General features: G+C 47.0%; 1 protein-coding gene and 1 long non-coding RNA gene across 5 annotated transcripts in view; one reads left to right on the plus strand and one right to left on the minus strand.

The window, feature by feature from the left end:
* The first annotated feature begins 13,587 nt into the window (after nt 1-13,587).
* On the plus strand, nt 13,588-15,738 carry LOC115072743. Its single transcript, XR_003851764.1, has 2 exons — nt 13,588-13,919; nt 14,626-15,738. It is a non-coding gene; the product is annotated as an uncharacterized LOC115072743 (long non-coding RNA).
* Nucleotides 14,776-23,099, minus strand: part of Cplx2 (complexin 2) — a 76,462-nt gene continuing 68,138 nt past the window's right edge. For all 4 annotated transcript variants that reach the window (XM_029570532.1, XM_029570531.1, XM_029570530.1 and 1 more), the window contains 3 exons: nt 20,469-20,586; nt 20,157-20,332; nt 14,776-18,783 (listed from right to left, as the gene is read on the minus strand). In XM_029570532.1, the coding sequence (XP_029426392.1) occupies nt 18,586-18,783; nt 20,157-20,332; nt 20,469-20,499 (405 nt within the window). In that variant the 5' untranslated portion in view covers nt 20,500-20,586 and the 3' untranslated portion in view covers nt 14,776-18,585. The remainder of the gene's footprint in view (nt 18,784-20,156; nt 20,333-20,468; nt 20,587-23,099) is intronic.

Here is a 23,099-nt window from a genome sequence, read left to right on the forward strand (position 1 = left end):
ACTGCCAAATTTGGCTGCAAGTTTGGCATGGATCCCAGCCTGCTTTATCCATTTTAGAAGCTTTTCTCTTCAGAGGCCCCTGTAGCATTTTCCTTTCACAAGTTGGAGGCTTAATTGGGTGAGGTCTTGCCCTGGAGGTATTCTCTCCATTATTTAAGTTTGAATCTCTAGGCCCCTCCTTAATCACTTTAATCTTGTTATCAAAGGGATCCTCTCCAGCACATGCCTGGGCTCCAACATTTACTTTCCTAGTGCTCTTTTTCAATCCATCCTGTACATTTTGTATTTATTTCTGCCCCATTTGTTCTTTTTCACTGTGGATCTGTATAATATTCACCATTAATAGCCACGCCACCATTTCTGTATTAGGCTGTCTTGAAATTTCTTCTGCCAGAGAAATTAATCCATTGCTTTTCAACTTAGCTTCATGCAAGCTTTTTGGCTGTGGGCAGACTCCTGCCAGACTCTCTGCCAAAATATCCCAAGTTCTGCTTAAGTCCTTATTTCCCTCTGGAACTACATTGTTCTCAGCACTGCTTCCTTCCAGATCCCTACTAGAATGACCTGTTAAGCTCTGCTTACAGCGATCAATTACTTTTCTAGTCCAAGCTTCGAAAGTCTTCCACATTCTTTCAAAACCCCACATAGTCAGGTTCTTCACAGCCAATAGCCCACTGTCTGGTACCAATTACTGTATTAATCAATTTTCTGTTGCTGTGATAGAAATGCTGACCAAAACAACTTATAAATGGAAGAGTTTATTTGAGATTACGCTTCCAGGGGAATTACAGTTCATCGTGGCAGGGAAGCATGGTTGCTGGAGGTGGCTGGAACAGGAGCAGCAGAAGTTAAGCTTTCACATCATCAAGCAGGCACAGAAAGCAAGAGAGCAACTGGAGATCTGGCAAGGCTTAAGAACTCTCTAAGCCCACCCCCAGTGACATGCTTCCTCCAGGATAGCCACACCTTCTAAGACCTCCCAAAACATTGCCACCATCTGGGGACAAAATATCCAAATACTTAGAGCCTATGGGGGACATTCTCATTCAAACCAACACACACGGAAGGCAAAGTGACTAGCTGGCAAACTTGGTGAATGTTCCTCACAAAAGACCAGAGGATCCCTTAGCCTGGTCTGTGATCAGTAGTCTTTTTTGATCCTGGGCTGAGGGAAGCACAGGACACCTGTGGTTAGGAAAGCCTTTTTGGAGAAGAGTATCCAGCCTGAGGAACTAGCTCACCAGTGTTATAATAGCCTTGACAGTGGGAAGGTGAGCTGTGTGGAGGCCCAGTCATGGCCAGCTCCTTGGATGTGGTGGAGCACATTCCTGTCTTCTCTCCAGAACATCTGACTGTAACTTGGAGTAAGAAGGTGAACAGAGGAGTCAAGCTCCCATGATTCAGGGGCCCAAGTCATGAACTCTATCTGAGGAGTTCCTCATGGGATTAGCAGTGATTAAACTGACAGAAGAATTTTATGAATTAGTTCCAAATCCTGGAGGGACAAAACTAGCCTAGGGAAACCAGAGAGGTGAGCGCAGTCCCGTGGCATTCACTGACTCTTTGTACAGAGAATCCTGTGTTTCCAGGGCAACTGCTGCATCCTGATTGGACACCGCACCTTGCAAGGAAGTGCAGCTTGAAACCTGGTGTATAATTCATTTGAACATTCTGTGCATGAGGCCCTGTGTCACGTGCTTTACAGACATGCTCTTCTTTGATCTTTTCTGCATGAGGGGGTGTATTAGTTACCTTTCTCACCGCTGGGACAAAATACCCAACAAAAGGAACTTAAGGAAGGGCTTATTTTTGGTTCGCCATTTGAGGGCACAATCCATCCTCTAGGGGGAGGCGTGGTGGCAGAAGCACAGGCTAGCTAGCCCTATTGTGTTGACAGCAGGAAACAGGGAGACATGAATGCAGGTGCTCAGCTTTCTTTCTCCTTTTTATTCAGTCTGGGACCTCTGCCCATGGACTGGGGCTGCTCATATTCAGGGTGGAACTTCCCTCCTGAGTCGAACCTCTTGAAAAGTCCCCACAGATACAAGTAGAGGTATCTCCTAGGTGATTCCACAGCTTATCAAGTTGAAAATCAAGATTAATCACCACACAGAGTTATGGTCCCTTTTTAACAGACAAAGGAATGGAGGTCCTGGAAAGCTGGAAACTTCTACTAACATCACACCTCAAGCTAGTAAAGACTTCTCTAAATTTGTTTAGGTCCAAGCAGGAGTTCTTCCAAGCTAGGGCTCTTTTGCTACTGGGAGTCCCAGACCCAGTGGCAGCCCCATGCATCCCTGAAAAGTGTCAAGTGTGTGTATAGGTGGGAAGGGGCTGCTGCCTGTGTCCACAGTCACTTAGCAAATGTTCTGATGGCATTCAAATATGAGGCACAGACAGAGGCTTCATCTTTTGGTCCCGAGTCTCCTAACCAGAGTTCTCTCATAGCCCGTCTCAGAGCTGGATCCTCTCTTTCCATTGGGGGTCCAGGTGGAGGTTCCCCAAGGTCCCTGCTTCAGTGAGGATAGTTAAGAGTTCAGGAGAGCTGGAAGTAGGAAGAGAGGGGTGGGGCCCAGAGCCAAGGCCTCAGAGGAGGAGGTGGAGCAGGGAGGCAGCTTCATTAGCCTGTCCCCAGGGGACTTGGCAGCCTATTGTTAAATGCTCCCTAGGATGGTGAGCTTGGTGGTTGAGGGAAGAAAACAATTGTCGGCGTGGAGGTTGGCTCTGTCTGGACTGGGGAACTCTTTGCTCTCATTTAATGGGGGCAGGGCTGAGACTGGGCTCTCCAAGATTTCAAGCCTTTGCTAGGTGAGAGCTAGGCCTTGTGAGCTGAGTTGTCATGTTCTTCCTTGGATGCAGACAGGTAGCTGAATTGACCCTGAAGCTGATTCCTATGGGGTCTCAAAGCTATACTCTCATCCTGGGTTCTGGGCTGTGGCTGTGGTATTCATTGGAGGACCCCTCCTGGTCTGTCTCCAAGAACCCACCCAAGCAGAATGTAATCTTGTTCTCCTATTTTAGGACCATATAATTTTCCCATATTCCAAGTAAAAAGACATCCGTTAAGTGACCTGGTTTTCTAGATCTCTTCTCCCTTACCACCTGTCCCTTGGGCCATCAGTGCACTGACCTTTGTACCTCCGACCAGAAGCTCTTAGCTATGCAGCTGCCTCCTAGATATTTCCAGGGCCTGCTTCTAGGCTCCCCCATCTGCCTGCTCTCCACATCCCCTCCAACCTGCTCATTCTCCGTCGTGCCTCATCTCTAGGAGGGGCTACACTGGCTCAGGTCAGAAAACACCAAGTCTGTTCCTTCCTTGGCCCACCTCAGACAAACCCTGCCCTGCCCTTTGAGCTTCCTCCTTGGCTTTCTTTCCACTGCCATCTTCCATTGTTTTTCCCACTGCTATGCTCCAATTTAGGGCTTCTTAAACTTCATTCCGCTTGTGAATCCTTCATGCCAGGGAAACGTCTGCATGACCCCAGCTATATAAAATAGGTATACAAATCAAACATTTCCTGATAATAAGTCACAACAAAATTTATTTTAAAACGTTCTTTGGTATACAAATAATTTTACTGTTTATTAAATGTGAAAGCATATTTGCATGCTAATAAGATGGTTGCATTTATTTTTACATAAAGAATCGAATCTTGACTGAATATTTGATATTTCTGTAAGACCCAAAACATCTTCAATGTTTTTCAGAGCTAATTGATATTTTGATTTCATAATTGTCAGTGCTGAGAATTCCATCATGTAAATACATAATACAAAATGGCAGATGTATGTTTAGGGCCTTTTCAGAAGTTGTTTGAAATTCTGTCCTAATCCCAAGCCAAAATTCACTTGATTATTTTTATGAACCTCAAGCAACTCAATAGCTGTTTAAAAAAAAAAAAAAGACAAACATTGGGGGCTGGAGAGATGGCTCAGAGGTTAAGAGCACTGGTTGCTCTTGCAGAAGACCTCGGTTTGATTCCCAGCACCCACATGTCAGCTTACAACCATCTGTAACTCTAGTTTCAGGGGAATCCAACACCTTCTTCTGACCTCCACGTGCACTGCATGGCATGGTGCACTTACACATGTGCAAGCCATATACTCATATACTAAAATAAAAACTTAAAAAACCCTGAACATTGTAATCCAATACAATCCAAAGATAGACTGACTCGTTACTTGCACGCTGAGGACCCATGGTAGGGCAAACTAAGTCTTTGCTTTCTACAATCAAAGCATTGTTTCTATAAGAGCAGTTAACTTTGTACATGCAGTAAGAACAGCGCCATTTATTACATGTAATAGTCTTGTCTCTGCTAAGGTGCTTTAAACAGTGTTTGCTGGTGTTGCATAGAGTGATAGCATGTGGAATACAAAGTGTTCATGTGTGTTCAGTACCAAGGCTGCAGGGCAGGCACGCAATGCAGTGTGTGCAGGCGCTGCCCAAACCACCCCAGTTTCATTGCATGTTTGACTTTGAATTAATTCCTGGTTAGTGAGTCTTCAGACACATTTTCCTGTTTACAGATATTATGAACCTCCACATTCAGTTTGGGGACTGGAAGCAACAGTTTAAGAAGCTGGGCTCTAGTTCACACAGATCCCTTCCTTCTTGATCCTTCCATATCTTCAGCCTTGGCTCTCTGTCTCTGTCTGTCTCTGTCTCTCTCTCTCTCTCCTGCCTAAACTTCCAGTGACTGCTCATCATCTCTGACCAAAGTCGACACTCCTCACTCACCGCCGTCGGAGGTGCAGGACTTGCCACCATTGCTCCTGTATCTCCCTTTAGCCATTTGCGTACTCTGATGCCTACAATGTGCTAGGCTCCCACACACTCAGGAGACTATTCGTGCTGTACCCTCAGCCTGGAATGCCTTCGTTCTCCCCTCTCTTCTTTTTCTTTTCAGTGCTAGGAACTGAAACCAGGGCCTCTACGTGCTAAACAAGTGCTATACCGCTCAGCTACACCACCAGTACCTGCTTTTGCTCAGCTAACTGGAGAGTAAACTCAGCTTCCGACTCTAAAAAATATTCCCTGAATAGTCCCCTCTGTGCCCCAGCTCTGGGCTCTGGTAGCATCCTTCACACACACATTTGAGTGCTTACCTCCATCAGACTTGACTGTAGATTTATTTCTGTCCCTCTGCTGATTGTGAGAGCCTGGAGGACTGGGATTCAGTGTGTTGCTTATCATGTGATTCCTAACACCCCGCTTGGAGCCAGGCATGTGGCTAATGTTCAGCCAAGGCTACAGGAAGGAATGGCATGCATGTTACCAATATCTCCAAGGCCCATATCAGGGCCTTTTGATGCACTCTTTTGTTTTCTATGGCTATTGTAACAAGTGACCGCACACTTAGTGGTTTAAGCAACACAAATTCATTCTCTTATCTTTCTGGAGGTTAACAATCAGACAGGGCTCAGTCTCATTGGGTTGAAGCCAAAGTGTGGGAAAGGCTTGTCTATCTCCTTTCTGGAGGCTCAAAGGGAGGACCTGTTTACTGACCTTTGCTGGCTCCTGGAGGTCACTTACTTTTCTTAGCCCATGGCCTTTGCTCTATCTTTCACTTCAGAGATGTTGGGTTGAATCCCACATGGTCTCTCTTCTGCTTCCCTTTTCCACTTTCAATGACACTAGTGTTTGCATCAAATCCAACTGGATAATCCAGAGTAATCTCCCTATTTTAAGGTCAGATCATTAGCATTAATTTCATCTCTACTCTTATTTCCTAATTGGCATATATGGTAACATCACACCCATATATCCTTAGGATTAGGATGTGGAGTTTGCTAGAAAATGTTAGATCAGGATTGACCAGGGCAATGTGAAAAATGAAAGATAAGACCCACTTCAGGAGCAAACTGCTTTTTAAGAACAATGAAGGTGGTGACAGTTTCTCTGAGGGATTTGAAACGGTGCCCTCACACAGTGGGGCTGCTTATAAGGGTTGGGGGATTGGGAAAGGGATGTATTTTCATAGTTCAATGTAAGTGACAGTGACACAGTTTGGAGATTTTGAGACAATAAGGACAATTTGTTTTCCAAGATAACAGTCTCTGAGTTGGAAGATTTACATAGTTCCTGGGTTGGATAGTAGCTGGGATCTGAGGTTTACCTGAAGTTTACCCAACCCAGTATGGGGCCCTTCAGAACTTACCTCGGGCCCTTTTAAGTTCAGGCATTTATTCTTCAGAGATCTTTGGGGAGGAGACATTATTTTGTTCACCATAGTATGGAGAAGCTAGAGAAGCCAGTGACTTTGTGGGGAGAGGATAAGGCTCTCTGAAATTCCAGGAATTGGGATGATCAGGGGCAGAGAACAGCGGAGATCAGAAAGCAGATGGTTTAAGGCAGAAAGGATGGTGAAAGGGGCAGAAAGGGCTTTTGGTCTGTAGTGGTAACCCTGAAAGGGCAGAAACTCAACCCAAACTGACTTTAAGTATTCTTGATTGCCATTTCATATTCTGGGATTTTAATTACTCATGGTAACTAAAGTCTGAAAATACTGAATCAAAAATTCCAGAAGTAAACAATTTATAAGCTGTAAGTTGCACATGCTTCTGTGTAGCATGGTGCAATCTCACACTAACCTTCAGATGTGAAACATTCCTTTGTCCTTTGTATCCATGCTGTGCTTATCATCCACCTGTTGAGTACTTAATACCCTCCTCATCAGATGAACTGTTGCAATATCAAGGGCTTGTCTCCAAAAAGCCTTATTTTACTTACCTATGGCTCTGAAACACAAGAGTCTTGTAGTTAGCAATTTTATTACAGTATATTGTTGTAGCCATTCTATTTTACTATGAATTAGTGCTGTTAATCTCTTAATGTGCCTAATTGATATATTGAACTTTATCATAGGCCTGTATGCATAGGAAAAACATTCTGTACATAAGGGTTGATACTACCTAATGTTTCCAACACCCACTGGGGTCTTGGAGCATATTCCCTGAGGACAAGGGCGGACCCTGTTCAAGAGGAATTGATTGATCCATGAAAAAGCTATAAATAGGAATTTCTCCGGGCATGGCTTGGTGCAGACAGTGTTCACACAATTCAGTTTCTCTTCACCTCACCAATGTCTTTGTTTCAGATTGGCTTCATCTGAGACCCCTGTTGTGGCAGCATGACAGCAGCCACCCCGCTTCTCAGTCTCAGGTCTAATTGCACAGGAGAAGAGAAACCTCCGATCTCAGCAAACCTCACTCAGCTGCAGGCCGATTGGATTTGGTTTAATCCAAATCATAGGTGGACAATAGGGAAGAGTGAGTTCCTAAGGAAATTCTGGGTGTTATTCACCAGATAGGTGATGCTTCCCACTCTGTCCTAGGTTGTGTGAATTTGGAGGAGCCCTGGACAATGTTTCTGGTTCTGCTACTGTTTTGATGTGTGATATTGAGCAACTGGTTTCTCTAGGGCTTCTGTCGAAGGAAGGGGTGAGATTGGATGCTCTTTAAGGGACCTTCCAGCTCCCACAACCTTGCTACTTAGAGGCTTTCCCCATCTGTCTTGCCCATCTGTTTTCTTGTGCCTGTAGATGCTAGTAGTAAAAGTCCTTAGAAAGCACAGTGGATTTTCTGTAGGGAAAGAGAGTGGGGAAGAGAGTGACATTTGGAATCTGAAACAAGGCTAGACAGGACTCTAGAGAGGACTTGGGCTCCGTAAGAGTTAGGGAGTGCTGTGGCAGAAGTGAGCTTTGGTTCCTGGGAGAACTTGTAGGCTAAGCAAAATGGTCAGGGGCAAACATGAACTAGGGCTCTGGTCCTTACCCTGTGCTTGATGTTAAGGCTTGTGTGATCAGGGCTGGGAACAACATGTGAGTTGGTGGGAAGGGGTGGGGGGGTTATTTTATGACTGAGTTGATGACTCGGTCTGGATGTGGGATGGTAGTGGGTCATAAATTGGTTAGCAGGACACAGGGCAGGTCCATGGGTGATTCAGATGTCATGTGGAAATAGCCTGGGCACATGGGACATCTCAAGCACTTACTATCATTCACTCATTCCTTTGTTCCTTGTCTGCCTGTGTTGACTAGACTATCAATTCCATGTAGTCAGTGACTTAGTTCTTTGTGATCATGGAATGACTAAATAATACAGAGGTGCAAGCATCCTGGGGTAGTGACCATCTGGAAGGCTCTTAAAAATCCCAGTGCCCACGCTTCACACCATTATTAATTGAACCAGAACAGTGGGGCGGGGGGGGGGCTGAAGCAAAGCATTGGTATACATTTAAGATATTTCCGGAGGTTAGGTCCACTGTGCTGCAAAGTTTGAGAGCCACCGCATCTGGCCAGGTAAAGTGCATGTGGGCACACACTCCTGTGGGAGGATACACACGGCAGTCAGCCCCTACCAGTGTGGAAGGAAGGAGTGGGACTGGAGATGGAGTTGCCATTAGCCTCAAGTTCTGGGTGGTTGGATGGAGACTTTTTGTTCTAGATCTCTATCACATTCTGTGGACTCTCACCACGGAGGTGATTACTTTGCTATCACAGAATGGATTTTGGCTGCAAGTCAAGAAGAGCTCTTGTTTCCTAGCTAAATGATGGCAAATCAATTTGAGGTCTTGGCTGGAGCTGCTGATTAGGGCTGGCAGCCAGGGAGCCTGGGGCTGTCTGAGCCAAAGCAGGGCTCAGCTAGTCTATGGGAGGAGGTGGCAGGCATCAGCTGAAGCTTTGGGTCTAAGAACCCAGCCTTCTCTCCCAAGGTTTGGGGAGTACAATCTACATGTATTTATAATCATAGTATTAATAGTCTTTATGTTTATTTGTTTGAGACAGGGTCTTTCAATGTAGCCCATGATGGCCTGGGAACTCACTGTGTAGCCTATGCTGGCCTTGAACTCACAATCCTCCTGTTTCAGCCTCCTGAGTGCTAGGATTTCAGGCATGAGCCACCATGCCTGGCCCAGTCTTAGTTATCATTTAAGAGCTTGCTACGTTCCAGGCACTTTAATACATTTGTTGACTAACTGGGCATTGCAGGTTTTATCCCTTTCTAATGGAGGCCATGAGGGGAGAAATGAAGTGCTCAAGGTTGAATGGCTCTGAAATTCCAAACAAAGCTCTTTGGAAAAAAATCCAAATATTTTCTTTTGGTTCATGGCTGTATGCCAGTTTCCATGTACAGGCTGTGAGCTCCCATGAGCCTGGCAGATTGAAGTCTAAAAGGCAGTACCTAGTCTAGGTTATGGCTACAGGAAAGGCTCCTGGGGAGGTTTGCTGAAGGCAGAGGGAATGAGAAATTGTTTGCTGAATGCATGGATTGATGAAGGAATGTTTACTAAGCCCCAAAGAAAGAACTTCAGGTAGATTGAGGTACATATTGTGAGACAGGTATAGCCTCCAAGATACCTCCACCCCAGCCATGTTCCTTTCTGGGATTCATGCTCTGCAAAGTGTCCCTCACATTGAATCAGCACTGGTCTGGTGACCAATAAGATGTTGCAGAGGTGAGAGTGTGAGGCCTCTGAAGCTGAGTCAAAAAGACACTGCAGCTTCCACCTGCTTCTCTTGGATAATTCTTTCCCAAGGAGGATAGCAGCCATGTTGGGATGGTATTTAGGAAATTCAATAAAGAGGCTTGCCTGGTAAGGCAGTCTCCTAACAGCAGCACTGATTGTCACCACTGTGACTGAGCCATCTCAGAGGGGTGCCATCTGGCCCAGTTGAACCTTCAGGATGAGATTGCAGCCCAGGCTGCCATCTTGATGGACACTTAATGATAGATCCCAGTGCAGACTATCAGTGCAACCATTCCAGAATTCCTGGCTCACAAGAAGAGAGAATGTTGGGAGGCTGGAGAGATGGTCTAGTGGTTAAGAACACTCACTACTCTTCCAGAGGACATGGGTTCCGCACCTACATGGAGGCTAATACTTGTCCTTAACTACAGTACTAGGGGATCCATTGCTTTCTTTTGGCCTCTGCAGGCACCAGGCATGCCTGTGGCCTACTTACATACATAGGGGCAAAACACTGATACACATAAAATGAAAATAAGTAAAATCTTTAAAAGATTTTAACAAAAAGAATTTTTGTTACTGCTTGAAGATTTTTTGTTTACTGCTTGAAGCCACTAAATTTTGGGGGGGTGTCTCTGTGTGGGGGGTGTTTGTTATGCAGCTACAGATAAATAACAACTACACATTGCTGGTTTAAAGATCCAAGAGGGATTCTTGAAGAAGACAGCTTTCCTCTTCTGTCCTCTAACTCCCTGGTGGCCTCTCAGCTGGTCTTGTGTTGTTACACTGAAAAGACATGAGGTAGATTTGGTTTCATATTCCATTTCCCAGTTTATTATTTGCATGACTGAAGGTGAATTCTCTTTATCTCTTTTCATTTCTTCTCCCTCATTTCCTCTCCATTTCTGTTTTTTTTGGTCAGTAGTCTTGCTAGAGTAATAATGGTAGCATTAGTAGCAATGACTATTTGTTTTTAATATTTGCTAGTACAGTGCTAGGCACCATAATAGGGGAACCCACAGACATTATTTTATCAAATCCTTCAATGACCTTAGTGGCCAGTCAGGAGGTGGGACTAGATATACACAATTATACTTATTTGTCTGAGTTCAAAGCCATAAATCTATTTCTATTTTATAGCTATTTTCCCCACAAAACCTACTGGGAAGGGCATGAAGCTTACAAGACTCAGAAGCCCCTCCCCAATGTGATATAAGCAGCAAACAGTTGCAGGGAGAGCAAGACTCTTCTGTGGAGATGGAAAGCGCTTCTGTGAGTCCTTCCTGCTGAGGCGAGGCCTTTTGGTGCTATAGCTGTGTGAGAGTTGCCCACACTCCTGAACATAACCCCTGCAAACTCATATGTTCACTAAGCTACACTTGGGTGGACTGATTCTTTGGTCTGTTGTTGGTAGCTTATCTGGGATAAATGGATATTTGTTCATATGTCTCTAGGAAGTCACACAACTTCCAAGCTTTGCTTTCTAATGTATAAAGTGGGGATAATATTGGACTTACAGATTGCTCTCAGGTTAGGTAGTGTCTGTAGAGCTGTGTGTGGCATATAGCAAGTGCTGAGTGGGGGCTCCTATGCCTTTCTGTTCTCTCCCAGCTTATGTATATCAATAGGACATCACACAGAGCCATCTCACAATGAGTGCACTGTGAATTAGTGTGGCCAAGAGCTAAGGACCCCTGGGGCTGCTTCAAGATAGGATGAATGCTTTGGGCTGGAGACTAAGATGGGGACGCCAGTTCTGATGCTATCTATGGAGCCTGAAACATTTGCCAGCTATGTGCTTAGAGCTTGGAAGTGCCCTTACAAAGCCCTCTGAGCTCATACAAAGAGGGAGGACTGGAGTTTGCAATCATTTGCAGGTCAGCACCCATGCAGAGGCTGGGTATGCAGAGATATCTCCAGCTAGATGATCCTAACCAAGAAAATATTGTCTTCAGGCAGTATCAAATCATCTCTTAGATCAGGGAAGAAATCCCAATTAATTACAAGTGCTAAGTGAATGGTCTGGAAGCTGGGCTTTGCAGTCAATTAGGAAGATACTGAATGAGGCTTCATTAACCTTCTGCCTCCCGGCAGCTTTCAGTTGATAAAAGAAGGGAGCTTTCTAACCAGAATGAGCTGCAGGACACTGTGAGGAGTGTGCACATGAGAGCACCTTCCACCAAGGATGATGGCACAGAGGGATTCCTGCATGCATGGGAGATTTGACTTTAAATCCCCTTCCTATCCCAAGCTTCTTCACTTCCTGTAGATGAGCCAGTGTGGAGCAGACTACTCACTGGACTCTGTCGAGGTGCCTCAAACCCAGACTCCTCAAACTCATGATCTTCTTCCAATCACGACTGCCCCCTCCCGCCCCACAACTTGTATTCTATATCCTGGAGAGTACTGCCATCCAAGGCAGAGACACAGACTCTGATCTAGACCCCCTGCCTCACATCCTCCATTCACTGTACATTCAGTCCTGCCAGATTACTTCATAGCATCACTCTGCTCTGCCTGGCTCATCCCACCCTTCCACCGTTGCCAAAGGTCAGGCTTCACTGTCTCCTCCCTGGTTCTGGGTTTCCAGCCTCCTACTCTTAATTCATCATCTTCTTGACCTGAAATGATAGTCCTCTTTCTCTATCTCTGCTTCATATCCTTCAGTAACTCTGGGTGGACTGCAGGCAGAGCTCCAATTCTATTGCTTGGTGCCAGTTTGCTGTCCCTAGACTCAGCCTTTCACCAACAGCTCACATTCCCCCACTCATTTCTACCACGTGGATTGAATTGAACTATTTCTGCCCCTGCCTCCATGTCTTTGCCCATCCCTATCCTCAGCTTGCTCTGCCCTCCTTCTCCACTAGGTTGACTCCTTGCTTCAAACTTATTTTAGATGTTGTCTCTTCCAGGGAGCCTTCACCATGTGCCTAAGTTTATTCTGTAACTGGACATGCTGTGTGGGCAATTGGTTTGTTTCCTCTTTTGCAAACAGGTTCATAAAAGGGATTGTGTGGTTGGTATTCTTGGTGCCTAGTACAGAGCCAAATATGTAGCAGAAGAGTAATTTAACTAAAAGGATTAAAATCCTTAGGAGAAAAACTTTAGGATCAAACCCAGGAGGGTGTCAGTGTTTATATACCATGGCATAAGTACACTGGGATCCACTTTGTGGAAAAGAGGAAACACCTGACTTTCTAGGCTGAGTTGTTTACTGGGGGCGGAGGGAGAGAGGGCTGGGACTTGGGAGGAATGTCTAGTGTAACTAGGAGAGCATATGGTGGACTCCCAGGGGACCCTGAAGTTCTTGTTCTCTTTATCTGCAGTCATCAGCCTTGGCAAGCCCTCAGAGGCCAGTCCATGGTTCTGGGACTGGGCTTTGCCTTACCGAAGCCATAGGAGAACCCACCACTAGCCACTGCTCCTATGTTGAGACACTTCCATCACCTCCCGGGACTCTGTGGCTGCCAAGGTTTGGAGCTTGATACATTGCAAGGAAGGGAGACTTGGGGCTCCGTCTTTGTGGCTTCTGGAAGTCTCAGTGATTCCCCCATTCCTGGCATTCTTACTTGGGGCAGTTCCCTCCCTGAAAGTCCAGGCAAGACTTGTAATGGCTTCTAACCAATAGCACATGGCAAAAGTGATGGGATGTCCTTCCATGCTTAGATGATATATCACTGTGGCTTCTATCTTGCTAGCAGACTCTAGAGTCATCTTGGCTTGCATACTCCAGTGGAACAAGCTGCATGTTGTGAGGTGCCCCAGTGGAGGGGCTCACAGGACAAGGAACAGGGGACAGTCTCCAACCAACAGCCAGAAGCTGAATTCTTCCAGTAGCCACATGAACTTGGAAGTGACCCTTGCCCAACTGAGCCTTCTGATGAAGACCCCAGGCCTAGGTTACACCTTACTGGAGTCCTCATGAAGAGCCTTTTAAAAGCAGAGAATCCAACTAAGCTTGTGCCCAGACTCCTGACCCACAGAAACTGGGAGGTAACAAATATGTTGTCCTTACAAAGCTTTCAGTTAGGGAGGGAGCTCTGTGCAGTGACACAGCCTTGAATAGGGCATACAGAGTAGTCAGTGAGTGCTTGGTACTCAGTGATAAGGACATTTGTGCAAGACCTCATTTACTCTTCACAACAGTGGAGGTTAGAGCAATTATTACCATCCCATTTCACTTGTGAGCAAATGCTCAGGGGTTAAGTGCCTTGCTCAAGATTACTCTGCTGGGTGACAGAACCTGCCTATAGACCCAGGGCTTTTATTGCAACACAAAGCTGTGATGCTTTGTGTGTATAGTAATAGACTTTGCTCTGGTCGAGAGACAGGCAGTTGTATCAATAGGCTTCATAGAAGAGAGTGACATTTGAGCTGGATTTTGAGAAGCTTGAGGATTGTGTCAAGGAAGGGCAAGGGTACCATTCATTCCAGGCAGAGGAATAAGGTATGCAAATGTGATGCAGCACTGTGTGGGGGACTGCTGGATCGTAGGGCATCGAGCAGGTTGGGATCACAGGAGTCATATCACACCAGTCCATTTTGACCATTTGGATACTGTCCTCCAGGGAGACATCATCCAATAGGCCAGTGGAAGGTGTTGGGCAGGGAGTGACATGTTGAAATTTTCATTTTAGATGCATCTTCTAGGTAGGACTGGGGTGGCAGGGAAAAGGATGGATGGGAGGGAAGAGGTAGATCAGTATGTAGAAACATGCCCATTCATGGCAATAAGAAATGCTGAGAAGCCAGAGAAAAATGGGCCTTCACTTCAGGCAGGGTATGTGGTAAGGGGCTCGTGGAAATGGAGAGGGGCTCTGATCTGGTTCTGACTCCTCAACAAGGTGTGTTTGTGTCCAAGAGGAACACCAAGTTTTGTCCTCTTTGTGAGTCCTGCAAGAGGCTTCTTGGGGAGTAGATGCTCCACCCGTGGTTGTGGAATGAACAACAGATAAACATCTGCCCACACAATGTGCCTTCATGGTATTCTCAGGATGCCATGCCCTGAGGACCTTGTAGAAAAGGGCAGTGAGGGATGGGATGTGGAGGTTAGCCTGCACAGCCCACTTCTGGGGTTGTAGAGTTGGCCTAGGAAAGTAGACTGATCCTGAAACTTTGGGGCCAGCCCTAACTTTGGCCTCCACTGATTCTAGGTCATTTCCACAGTCCTGGCCAGAAGCTGGGGTAAGACATAAGAAATTCTGGAGTCCTTTGAGCTGTTTGTTATCTCCCGTTACTGGTGAGTGGCTGAAACTGTTTAGCCTGGACGGTGCTGACGGACAGAGGAGGGCAGACATGGAAGCTGCTGTACAAGGTCTTTTCTTTGTTGGTTTTGTACATCTTAGCATTTGCGTCATACAAAGTGGGGAGCACGGCCATGGCTTTTGGTCAGGTTCAAGGGGAGGGAAGTGACCCTCCCCTCCCCCAGGTACTGACACATTTAAAGGAAGCAGAGCAACAAAGACAGAGCACAAATATGGGAAAGGGGTTCCCCCACATGAGCAGGATGGTCCATCTCACCTGGGTCTCAGTAGGACTCCCCAGCCCCGTCCTGGAGCAAGCAGGAGCACTTCCGTTCTCTCTCTGGTGAAACAGGGCAGCAGGAATGGGGGCTAGAGCAGGGGACATGTGTTGGGAGGCATATCCTCTGACCTGGGAGGCATTCTCATGGGAGTCATTCTGACTTCTAGCTTCCTGGTACATTCGGGGGCTGGCAGAACCTTAGACAGATGGAAAAGTGGAGCTGTGGATGGGCAACCCTGACAGCTGGATGCTGGGCACTCCTGGGGCTGGGAACGTCATGCCACTTAACTCTAGTTACAAGCCTTTGAGATGGCTGGTTTGCACAACAGCTACAGCTACAGCACCCAGGGGCCCTGCACTGCAACCCTTCTGTTTGTTTCCTGCTTTCACTTTCTCTTTCTGTCATATGACTGGGATGGCCTATAGACTTCTTGCTTCCATTGAAGAAATGCCCCATGAAGCTTTGTTGCCAAGGACACTGTCCAGTGCTTTGGACCTGGAATGGAGGACAGTCACTTTGGAAATTCTGTCCCATTACTGGGATAAGCACATGGAGATCCCTGGAGCCTGGAGACTCCCCAAGATTACACATGCTCACGTGGGTAGTGCATGACCCCTTGTACCTCATTCTGTCTATTCTATCTTCAGTCACCTCCCATGCCGTGTGTGTGTGTGTGTGTGTGTGTGTGTGTGTGAATTTTGGTACCTCCCTCCAGTGTGCCACATGTACACTGCATTTCTGAGTAATACACTTAATCCTCTCATCCCTTGGGTCACACACACCTCCTCCAGGCATATCAGGTGGACATCCTTTCCCCTGCATGAGCATTCCACATGTTCTGTCCTCCCATGAGTATGCTATGCATAGCATCCTTTCAAGGTCACCCACAGCCTTTTCCTCACAGGCAGGTCTGCATCAGAAATGACAGTCATTACATCCCCCTGGGATTTGTGGGGACAGAGTCAGATATGTGCCAGGCAGAAGTGATCCCCTCTTGTCTCCACCTCTGGAAGCCCCCAAATCCTGCTGCCTGGGAACAGAAAGGAGAAAACTGGGAGGTGCGCCCAGACTAAGCCAGCCCAGCCTGGAGGGCACTGGGTTGTGCTGAAAAGCCCTGAGCCCATTCTGGGACCCAGAGAGGTTATGAAACCACCAGGTACATCATCTGAAGGGTCTGGAGTCCTTCAGGCCCACCTGGGATATTTTGTGTAGCTTGTTAATTTGAAGCTCTGAGACTTGATCTCTGCCACCCATCCAGTGCTTTGTACCCTGCCATCACCTTTGAGGTCTGAGGCTCCCCATCAAGGGGAAGACCTATCTCAAGACTGGTGTTCATCCCTGTGTTCAAGTGGGATTTGTACTCAGGGTCTAGGGAGGTCTGGGGGCCCTGGACTGGTCCCTGCCTATCGCTGGCTCAGGACTCTAAGGCTCTTGAGAGCGACCATCCTGCCCAGGATAAAAGACACAACAAGCAGACAACAGGGGTGCAAGGTGGCTCCCCATCACAGACACAGACACAAACACTGACCCCCTGGGGGTGACACAGGTACACAAGGCAGTGGGGGTCGGGGAGAAGGGTAAGTCCCGGGAGCTGGAGCTGCCGAGGCCCTGCTCCTCAGAGAAGGGACAGACCAGGGGACTTTTCTGGTTCCCTAAACATATGGATTGTTTAGTCTCGTTTTTAAAGTATTGCAGTCTAACTTATATGGCTTTAACTATTGGAAACGGACAAGGAAGACCCATGTCTTCTCTGAAATAAAAGCATAAGTCTACTAAAATGGAAAACCTGCAGAATGCAAACTGGGCCAGTGGGACAGGGGCTTTGGGGGCAGGCAAGTTGCCCCCTCCCTGGCCCCTGCTTTTGGGATAGGCCCTGGTGGGGGCCCAGCATGGCTTCCTGGGGCACTGCCTGGGTCTGTCCCAGTAGAGTTCTGAGGACCTCAGGTAGGAAACCCCAAAGGGTGGGAGGACTCTAGGCCAAGGGTAAGGTCTCTTGTTAGATGTGGCTCCCTGTGACTAGTGGTCTTGGGGTGGAAGGGAGCATTTCACCCTGGTTCTTTCTCTCCAAGCACACATCTATACACACAACTGCCTATTTAGACCTGCACACATCAACAACTGTCTTAGCACATCTGACAGTTCTCTCAAACACATCGTCTAACATGTAACTACCCCTCATGACACAAATGCCATTTTCAAAATACATGCGTATATAGCCCAACACATGCAATCTTTAAACACACAAGATGGCAAGCACACACTTAGAACATAATTGAAACTCAAGCACACCACACCAAACAAACAAATACACACGAGGTACCTCACATACACAGTATCTAACACAGAGGTATGATGACCGACACACACATGTGACCTCAAGCCATACCACATTCTAACCATATATGCATGATGTGGCCTGCCACACACTATCAGGTATGCATGGACATCCCCCCTGTGTCCCTACTCCATTCCCATAAACTGACAGAGCAGGAAGCCTTGTCAATGTTGGGTGAGGACAGATACTAGTCCCATACACCCCAGAAGGGAGTTCACTCTTGGTCAACAGGAAGAATGGGCAGCTTTCTGTCAGGTGGGAACTGGCTTCTCTCCCATTGTTTGGGGTTTTGGCCAGGAAGAGTCCTCCTGGGGACAATGGGGACATGGAAGCACATGGACAGGACAGGGAGGGGAAGGAGGGTGGATAGGAATGGGGGCAGTTTGGCTGTACCAATGAGGGGGTCCCATGGTACAGACCATTACTGCCCGATGGCTCCAAGTGTTTTCTGGGGGCCTGGGGCAGCCCTTTGGCTGGGCAAACTGGGGCCTAGCCTGGCAGTGGGGTCCCAGGACCTAAGTCAGTGAGGGAGACCAAGGGGTTGCCCTGCCCTGGGCTCCTCCACAGGTGTGCTAAAGTCCGAAGAGGATCCATTTGGAGGGACCAGTTTGGCAGGGGCCATGCTTCTTTGGGTGGGGGTTGGGGAAAGGTATGGTCCTGGGTAGGTGTCACCAGGAAGAGGAAAAAGGAGAGCCCCAGCCTCCTGCCCAGCAGACTCTAGCCTGGTCAGACCCAGAGCCTCTCAGGCTAGGCCTTTACAGGACAAGTTTACTCTGATTTCCTTTCTCAGAGCCAGGTCACTCAGTGCCTCTGCCCTGACCTGGACTTCCACTGGGGGTTCAGAGGCCAAAGGTCAGCATGCTGGGCAGGGCTGGAATGTGTCATTACTTTGGCTGACTGGGGACAGTGGTCCTCCTGGCAGTGGGGAGCACGAAGGAATGTATGGGTCACCACACTAACATGGACCTTGGGCTTCTGAAGGGGCATCTGATGCCTTTGGCTCTGGGTTGAATGCCCCCTCCTGGAGTAAAGCTGTCTTCCCCTTTTCAAACTACTGTGGGAGTGGAACAGGACTAGGTACTCTGGGGTGAAGAAGGGTATAAGAGAGTTCTGAGGGGAGGAGACCCTGGCTAGGGAGGGGGAGCAGAGGCCAACTGAGGTTTTCCCCTTTGGAATTGAGACTTAACTGAATGAGAAGAAAAGAAAGAACAACAACAACAAAATCCTAATGTGGGGCTGGAGTAGGAGGACCGGTTACTTCTTGAACATGTCCTGCAGTGGCCCAGGCAGGTATTTGAGCACTGTGTCCAGGATGCTCTCCTCTTCTTCCTCCTCCTCCTCCCCACAGCCTGCAGGGATGGCCTTCTTGGGCCGGGTCAGGCTTCCCTCACAGGGCTGTTCAAGGGCTGCCTTCTCCTCCGCCTCCTTCTCTTCCTTCTTCTTCAGCCCGTACTGGGGAAGAGAGAGGCAGAGAGAGAGAGGTACAAAGTAGGGCAGGGGGAAGGAGAACGTTAGCTTTCCAACTCATTCAGACTTGGACAACATGGCTCATCAGTATTTTTAAGACTCGGGTTTCTCACTGGGAAAGGTGTAGAGCTGAGCCTGGTCCTCGGTAGGTAACTAATAGGGAAAACCGCCTGGGTCTCTTTTCAAATGCATACTTGCCCATAAAACCTTCTTGTTCTTTTCTTTTAAATTTATTTTTGGGGCTGGAGAGATGGCTTAGCAGTTAAGAGCCTTGGCTGTTCTTGCAGAGGACCTGGGTTTGAATCCCAGCACCCACATGGCAGCTAACAACTGTCTGTAACCAGTTCCAGTTCCCTCTTCTGTCCTCCATGGGCACTGAACAACATAGGTACACTTACACACATGCAGGCATAACACTCATACACATAAAATTTTTTAAAAAATATTTATATTTATTATTTTTATTTTATGTGTATGTGTGTATTGCCTGTGTGTAGGTAAGTGCACCCATGTCGTGCAATGCCCACAGAGGACAGAAGAGGCTGTTGGATCCCCTGGAATTGGAGTTACGGACAGTTGTTAGCTGCTGTGTGGGTCCTAGGATTCAAACCCGGGTCTTCTGCAAGAACCACCAGTGTTCTTAACCGCTGAGCCATCTCTCCAGCCCACACATAAAAATTAAAAAAAAAATTTTTTTTAATTTTTTTATTTTGGTGTTTTTGAGACAGGGTCTCCCTGTAGCCCCAGCTGGCCTGAAACTCACTATGTAGACCAGGCTGGCCTCAAACTCACAAAGATCCTCCTGCCTCTACCTCCCATGTGCTGGTATTTTAAAGGTGTGCACCACTATGCCCAACTTATTTTTATTTTTTTATGTGTATGAGTGTTTTGCTTGTATGTATCTAAATGCACCCATATAATGCCTATGGAGGACAGAAGAGAGCATTGGAATCCCTAAAACTAGAGTTATAAACAGTTGTTAGCTGCCATGTGGGTGCTGGGAACCAAACCCAGGTCCTCTTCAAGAGCAACTGGTGCTCTTAACTGGTGAGCCATCTCTCCAGCCCCTTTTTGTTCTTTTGACATCCCCAAAGATCTGAACATTGAACGGTTCCCCATGTTTGGAGCCACATTTTGGTGACATAGCTGGCTTGAAGAAAGACTGTGTGGTCTTGATTTGTTGCATGGTGCTACTAGGCATGCACTGAACAACTGGCATGGGCCGGCAGCTCCATACCTCGTGGTCAGGTGCTATGTTTTTTTCTAATATTCACACTTTAGAACTGGGTCTAAGGTGGGAACTGGGATTCAGGGGAGTCAAAAGTTGGGAACTCAGGGGACCTTTCTGGGGTGCTGACCTTATCTCGGATCTGCTGCCGGACCTTCTCACGCTCGGCTTCCATGCGTGCATGCTTGGCCTTGCGCTCCTCCTCCTGCTGCCGCAGGGCCTCCTGTCGCTCTTCCTCTTTCTTTTGTGCATCAGGATCCTTCTCCTCCTCTCCCCCCAGCATCTTCCCCATGTCCTTGGTGGCCCCTATGAGGATGCAGGGGGTGGGGGACAGGAAGAGGGCAGAGTCAGCTGGGGAACAGGGTTTTGGAGAGAGGCCAGGTGGGCTGAGATCCCCTCCTGCTGGGGTCTGGGGTGTGCAGGGCAAGGTGGTGCAGCTCACCTCCGAGGGCTTGCTTCATGACGAAGTCCATCCTTCAGGCTTTGGTTAGTGTTCCCTAGCCCGTGGCTGAATTTGCATGCAGCAGTCTGGCTGGCCCACCCTGGGGAAATGCAGCCACCTGCAAAGGAGGATTGGTGGTCAGATGGAAAGCCCTCTTTCCAGGCAGAGTGGTAGACACTGGCACATGGCAGTCTCAAACAGGGTACAACCAATTGAGGCTAAGGCTCAATGCCCAGGGAGGAGGGGAAAGGAAATGGAAGGGATGGAAGGGAGCTATTTCCTGAGCACTTACTAGGGGCCAAGCACACACTGGCAGTCAAACAGCTTGTGGGTCCTCTGGTTTAAAGCCTTCATTTTGAACATCTTTAAACTTTTTTTTAGTTTTTAAAATTATTTTTACTTTATATGTATGAGTGCATTGCCTGCATGTATGTAAGTACACTCATGTCGTGCAATGTCTGAAGAGGTCAGAAGGTGAGGAATCCCCTGGAAATGGAGTTCCAGATAACAGCTGTTATCTGCCATGTGGGTGCTGGGAACTGAACCCAGGTCCTCTGAAAGAGCAATCAGTGCTCTTAATGGCTGAGCGAGCTCTGCAGCCCCTCATTTTGAACATATTCTAATGTATTGGAATGTGGTTGGTTAGGAGAGCTGTGGTTTAATGCCACCCTCATTCAGGATTTGCTATGAGACCTCCAGCAAGTGACATCACCTCTTTAAGTTCCCAGTTTCCTCTTCCCTGAGACAAAAGTGACTGCTGTGGAGAGTGGAGAGAAGCCAGTCTGGGCCACTGGTTCAGTTCACAAAATGAATGGTCCTGTGCTTGTGCAGGTACATGAAAAAATAGGCAGAGCTAGTGTAGACGGGGCTCTTACCCAGACTTTGGAAATCAGACAAATAGAGAAGTAAATCCTTGTTATTGTAATGTGTGTAAGCTTTCTGTTTTATCATATAATATTGACTTTTATTTTGAATTACACACAGGGACGTTGGGGACATTGTCATCTTGGAGCTTTGGGCTTTTACCTAGAGAGGTCCTTGTAGGCACAGTACTAATGTTAGTTCTCCCTAAGTCACTGCTTTTTCAGTTTTTATTATATTTTTATTGTTATTGGTTTTGCCTCAGAAGATTTTCCAAAATAAAACCTTGATGGGAATCTCGAATTGCAGAGTATGTAAAGAACTGCCCCAGCGAGAGTGATGGGAAAAGAAGGGCAGACCTGACCACTCGCATATTCCTTTCAGAACCCCAACATCTGAGAAATTGACCCCCCAGTACTCTTAGATATTTCCTATCTTAACCATTGAGTTGTGCTTATTCTTTTTTTTATAAAGAAAAACACGCACATATTTATTTTTATTTTATGTGTATGAGTGTTTTGCCTACATGTATGTAAGTGCACCACATGCATGCAATGCCCGTGGAGGCCAGAAGAGAGCGTTGGATCCCCTGGAACTGGAGTTAGGGATGGTTGTTAGCTGCCACGTGGGTGCTGATAAAAAAACCCAGGTCCTCTGCCAAGAGCAGTCAGTGCTCTTAACTGCTGAGCCATCTCTCCAGCCCATTTGTTTCACTGATTCTTTAATCAATAAGGCTGTGAATCTCTGTTTGGTGTGGCTTCATCCATGAGCTATCTCAAATGCTATGTGACTTGGAGGTCAACTGAGGCTTGGTCTTTTCCCCAGGACCTTTATCTCATATAGCCTTCATGTCTCTATTACTTCTTAAGAAGAACAAGGGGTCTTGGAAAATGGTGGCAGAGAATTCTTCCCGGCTGGGTATTGCAACTAGATTGAGTTCAAGGTCACAGGCTATTTATTGATGGGGTCGCCTCATTTCCTTATTTCCTTCAAAATGAGAAATCATTAGCAGACTGAGAATTTTTCATAATATGTGCCCAAGAACTTATTTACATGATCAGATCACCTAATAGGTTGTTTTACGTAGAGGAAATCATGACATAGCAGTTGAAAAACTTCCAGGGGTTTTGGCATCAGAAATAACTGGTGGTGAATCTCTGGGAATGCTTCAGTTTGTTCCTAGTCATATGGGGCAGAATTAAGGTTACCTTTGTACTAGAGTTAAAGAGAAAAAAAAAAAGATGCTGGTCAAGTGCCTGGGGGTTTAGTGGGAGCTCGGGAAAGTGGTAGCTATTGCGGACTACATATTTAGGTGAATTACATTAAGCCAAAAAGGAACAGGCTTTCCAGTAAAAGCCAGAGAACCCCCTGACCCCAAAATCTGAGCTTGAAGTTTGCTCGGTTCTCAAGATGTTTCCCATTGATTTTAGACCTTGGGAGATTTATTTTCTAAGAACAGGAAATGAACAATCAACAAATCAAGTGATTTCAGGAACTCTTGAATCTCTTGAATTTCTACGCAATGTTTACACAAAGCTCAAAGAATTACCAGGTGGTGGTGGAAGACATAGGACTCTAATTTGAGATGTTTCAAATTGGGAGGCAGGCCACCTGGGCTGTAGCTCAGCACCATCCTTGACTTGCGGCAGACTCTAGCTAGTCTCTCTTGGGACCAAATGTTCTTTCCAGTCCTGCCCCCGGCTTCTGCTGGAGCAATGCCACAGCGTTTGAACTGCTGACCCTCAACCCCATCCCTTCTTGGTTCTGTAA

This window comes from Nannospalax galili, unplaced genomic scaffold (genome assembly GCF_000622305.1).
Source record: "Nannospalax galili isolate Female #2095 unplaced genomic scaffold, S.galili_v1.0 scaffold762, whole genome shotgun sequence".
NCBI lineage: Eukaryota > Metazoa > Chordata > Mammalia > Rodentia > Spalacidae > Nannospalax > Nannospalax galili.